Raw genomic sequence first — 5,079 nt, 5'->3', positions numbered from 1 at the left:
ACACATTCTTCTTTTTTATGAAAATAATTAATTAAAAAAAAACACAACTCTGCAGTGAGTTCAGATTTGATGGCTTGTTGATGCGAGAAGTAGCGATAGAGAACTGAGAGCTGTCTGACCTCACTGACCACACACTTCCCTGTTCTCTGATGATGATGGGAAAAAGTAAACGAACAGACTAGCCAAATGACACATGAAATGATTCCAACTTTGTCTTTTTGTCTCTCCAGCAAACCTTGCATGAGAAATGGGATGAATACAGATCTCTAATGGTGCAAGAGCAGCGACTTGTGCATGGTAAGTTTTTCACACATGATAGCAATCTCGCTAAACCAGGCCTTTAGAATGACACGTTCCCCTCTTGTTGTTTCAATAACGTATAGAGGTTGGACACCTGACATTTGAGCACTTCTGCATGTATTTGTATCACACAAAACACTTCCTGTTAGCACAATGTTGTGATAGACGCTTTAAGAATGTGGTAGATGAAGAGAAATATATTTAGAAGCAGATGTTCGTTTTTTTCCGTTGTGATTAAAGATCAAACTAAATGCCTTAGCATACCAACACAGTATTTTAATAGCCTGCAGGTTCTCTTAAAGACTTAATTTAAGTAATTTTCCATTAAATCTGTTTTTACTCTTACAGGCATCGTCATGAGTGATGTGGCTGTGTACGAGTCTCTAGAGTCCGCCGGTGTGTACGGGAGTCTGGGAGCTCCTAGCCCCGCGGCAATGCGTGCATTACGTGACACCGGTAGCACGTGCAGCAGCATCAGCCATCTTAGCACCGCCACAACAACTGAAGACGACCCACTCTACCAAACCTGCATCTTTCAGGGAGAACGTTCCAACAACGCCAGCATCGACGAGCTCGACGCAAACCGAGAGAAGACTCAAAGCAGTCGCCCACGCCTCATCCGACCCGCCAGTGAGCTCTTTGCTACTGCCAAGACCACCCTGACCCGCAGCGCCAGCACACGCAGTTACCTCAGGGGCCCGGCGTCGTCATCATCCTCGGTGCCTAACGGAGAAAAACAGCAGTGCGGAGGGTTCAGCACACTGCAGCGCAAACCCAAACAGAAGAGCTTCAGGCGGAGGCTGTTGAAGTACATTCCCGGACTAAACCGACCCCTGGAAGAGGAGGAAAGCAAACTGTGAGAAACAAAAGCGAACTGAGATTCAAAGACTCACTTAGCCAAAGACTAAATGTAAAGGAAACTGAAGACCAAAAGAGGAGGCCAAGATAAACCAAAGAATCCAGTGAGGATAAAATAGCGTTTTCATATTGTTTTCTGAGAAAAATCGAGAGCCTGTTTGGTCAGGTTGGTAGTCATTTTAAGTGTGCCAAAAGTTTCAAAGCCAAACGATTAGTTGGGCAACTTAAAGGGATAGTTCACCCCAAAATTTAAATTCTGTCATTAATTACTCACCCTCATGTCGTACCAAACCCGTAAGACCTTTGTTTGGAAAACAGGTTAATATAATTTTGATGAAATCCACGAGCAACACAACTACCTAAATCCCTTGTTTTTCTTTGGCCCACAAAAAGTAGTCTTGTAGCTTCATAACATTTGACTTTTATTAATATCCTTACTACCTTTCTGGGCCTTGGATTTCATAGAAAATATCTTAATTAGTTTTCCGACGATGAACAAAGGTCTTACGAGTTTAAAAACGACATGAGTGTGAGTAATTAATCACAGAATTTTTATTTTGGGTGAGCTACCCCTTTAAATATTAGTTATAGACGTGAAGTATTCAGATTTGTCTAAAATGCTGAGAGTAGATGCGGATGTATGTCTGTTCGTTGCTGGAATATTATTCGAAATTCTGTAACAAGTTAACAAGACCCAAAAATGTGGACCAGTGTGTCTTAATCACTCCTTAAACATCTCCTTTAACTAGCTTATTAATATTGTCTAACTTTATTTCCTGGTGCACATTTTGCACCCAAATCAAGAAGCATGTTTGTACATATTTTGTTCATGTTTAAGTTATTTATTTAATGTTTATTTTCTGTGGTTGTATTATTTTTTGTAATTTTGTTAATTGAAGATGTACAAAATGAAGGATTTTTTTTTTATTATTTGATCATATTTGAAAATACTTTAGTCCTGAAGGATATTTAATAAGTGCCTTTTTGGCATGTTTGTGTAAATAACTTTTTTTTTTTTTTTTTGTGAAAATGTAAATTGAAAATAAAAGGATGGTATTTTTCCCTCTATTTCTTTAGTATGTTTTTTGTTTTTGTTTTTTTGCTCTTTTCTATGCTTTCTCTGAAGTCCACTTCACACTAAACTCCTCCCATTTGAGCACAAGTGCTCTTATTGTCCAGATGTCTTTGATTTCTTTCAAAAATATTTTTCTTTGCACTTACGATACCGGCAGCTCATACAAAGGACTACACCGTAATGTGCTTTCCTAACCTCAAAAACAACATCTTCCTATGGGGCAGAGACTGTGTGTATTGTAGTATGAAGAGCCTGGTTGCATTCCTCTAATGCTGGACTCTAAGAGACCTTCAGTGATGTCAAACGAATTCATTGTAGGGAATGTGCGGATCGCTGTTAGGAATATGCATCGGAATGTGCATCCAAAGAATGACCCCAGGATTCCAGGCCACAAGCCTCGATTCTCTTCCTTTAGGTCAGAGCTGAACCCTTGCCCTCTGCCTGCACACACAAACGCATTCCCCCATGGTGCTTTGACAAGACACAAACTGCATCATCACCCCAGTGTACCGCCTGACCTTTCAGGTCACTAAACACTCCCCCCTCTATTTTCTCTCGCTCTCTTTACGTTGTTTCCCTTTTGTCTGTCTTCACAGCCGGTGCCCGTTACGTCAGAACCTCTTTGGATAGGCGCTGGTGTCAGTACCATGGCGCATAGTTCCTTGTGTCTTGATTAGCTATTGTTTTGTCTTTGGTTACAGAGACGGGTGTGTTGGTAACTTGTCAGCTGTAGACGTAATTGGGTTTTTAAGCAGATTTCGAAGGCTGAAGTCGTTTCATGCCATGATGTCTGTTAAAAAAAAAAAGTCTGAATGCATAATTAGTTTGGAGACAAGGGGACCCAAAGCAAAGCCATGAATGGGCCTTTTAGTTGTTGGGCAAAACAATGGGCTGACGGTGGGTTGTATGCAATTAGCACGGCAGGAGAGATGGGAGCTTGGTAGAGATGGGACACTCTAATTTGTTCATCTAAGTTGTTATCTTATTAGTGACTTGCTAAATTATTGTTTGTAAGGTGCATTTTGTTCATTGTCAAGTTGGTTGCATTAACTTGCTGTGGTGACTAACAAAGCTGCTTGGTTTGATTGATTTCTATCTGAGCTATGTTTTATTGACAATAACCAATTGACCTTTTTTAACGTGCAAAATTTCTGCAGTTTTGCTCATGCGGATGTTTAACGTGGCTTGATCTAAACCACTATCTCTAAGTGTCAAACTTTAGCGTGCAAATTGTTTTGCACCATTTGTGATAAGGACTGATACTTCGAATTCAGTTTGGCCTAGAAGAGATTTTAAATGGCTCATATGCAATATTTGCATCAAAGAAGCAACATGATCATATCCATTGGTGAATATCAATGTCAAAGACTTGAGAGTGGACTCCTTTACTTGGGCCACTAAGCAACCACTACACAGGCGCTAAAAGGACGTGCTAAAAACCATTTACAAGACTTTAGCAACCACATGCTGCAATGCTGAACCAACAACCCACAATCTAGAGTGTTTTCACAACACGTCATCAATCGGCCATATTGTAAACAATGCCACCGAACCAAACAACTTTTTTTGCTGATTATTGCTACTGAAAAAGGTCAATTATTGTCATGTTATAACAAATCAAGGAGAAGAGTGCAAAAACTGTCTGATGAACAAAAGGTGTTTGTGGTTGTCCAAACTAAACAAGGATTTCTAGGGGAAGAATCTTGACAACATTTGTTTTTGTTCCTATCATTTCCTGTCAAGTAGGTAGGTTAAATATTAGGCTAATATTTATATATTTAATATATTAGCTATAATACTACGTATCTTTTCTACCCATTAACTTTAGTTTGTCAAATATATTACGCCCTTTCCTTACTAAGTCCTTCTCTATATTATTTTTTATATATATATATATATATATATATATATATATATATATATATATATTTGTGGTTTAGACAGCATAAATTAGCAGAACAACATATCCAGTAGTACATTAACAATGCAATCCATGCTGTTGTTTACATCTGAGTATCTCCAATATGGCCTCGCATCGGGTAACTGACCAAATTGTGACATGAGTGCAAATGACAATGATTTTTGCGTGGGCATTTACCGGCCATATGCACGTCTTTGTGCGTAAAATTTGTGTGGCAACTATTTTATAAATCAGAGTCGGAATTAAAGGAGAACTCCGGTGTGATATTGACCTAAAGTGTAATGAATCATGATAGCGAGTGTGAACGTACCTTGCATATCTCATCTCGTCTTGTCCACTGCGGTCCGAAATCTGGGGTCAGTTAGCCGATGCTCACAACAGGTTGTCAATGAGAGTCAATAGGGCATCGAAGTAGCCATGTAAATAAATCACTGTTTTATGCCATTTACGAGGCACAAAGTAGCTCCACACTTCATTGGTAGACTTCCAAGGGCCCTGACATTTAAAACGAGACATTGAGAACTCAGAAAAAGCACCGGTAGTTTATTTACGAGAAGATTTATACAGACAGTAACTGCAAGAAGTTTAGCGGTCGCCGCCATCTTGAATTTAGTCACGATAAGTCGAGTGACGAGCAGGAAGGAAACTACAACCTGATAAGTTGAAAACCTGATAAGTTCCTTCCTGCTCGACGGGAGGAAATTGAGCACAAAATGTAATTCTGTACACACAAATACGCAATTTACATGCAGTCATTAATAAATGAGACTGCTTATCTTCAGAAAATCTATTTTACACCACAGAGCGGTGTTTGCGGAGTGTGTGGTTGCGAACACTGGCTATGGAGTCGGTAAGCAGTGCCAAACGTCATGTTGGCCTGCGGCAACAGAAAAAACAACGTATATTTGACTTTACAAGGAGAAAA

At 39.6% G+C, this 5,079-nt stretch overlaps 1 protein-coding gene across 1 annotated transcript in view; it reads left to right on the top strand.

Moving 5' to 3' along the window:
- Nucleotides 1-2,126, top strand: part of tamalin (trafficking regulator and scaffold protein tamalin) — a 16,521-nt gene extending 14,395 nt beyond the window's left edge. Inside the window, exons 7-8 of the mRNA XM_073823529.1 lie at nucleotides 231-297; nucleotides 649-2,126. Coding sequence (XP_073679630.1) covers nucleotides 231-297; nucleotides 649-1,160 — 579 coding nt within the window. The 3' untranslated portion in view covers nucleotides 1,161-2,126. The remainder of the gene's footprint in view (nucleotides 1-230; nucleotides 298-648) is intronic.
- The last annotated feature ends 2,953 nt before the right edge of the window (nucleotides 2,127-5,079 follow it).

This window comes from Garra rufa, chromosome 18, assembly GCF_049309525.1.
Source record: "Garra rufa chromosome 18, GarRuf1.0, whole genome shotgun sequence".
Lineage (NCBI taxonomy): Eukaryota > Metazoa > Chordata > Actinopteri > Cypriniformes > Cyprinidae > Garra > Garra rufa.
Note: the sequence above shows the minus strand (reverse complement) of the source record. Positions and strands in the feature narration are given on the sequence as shown.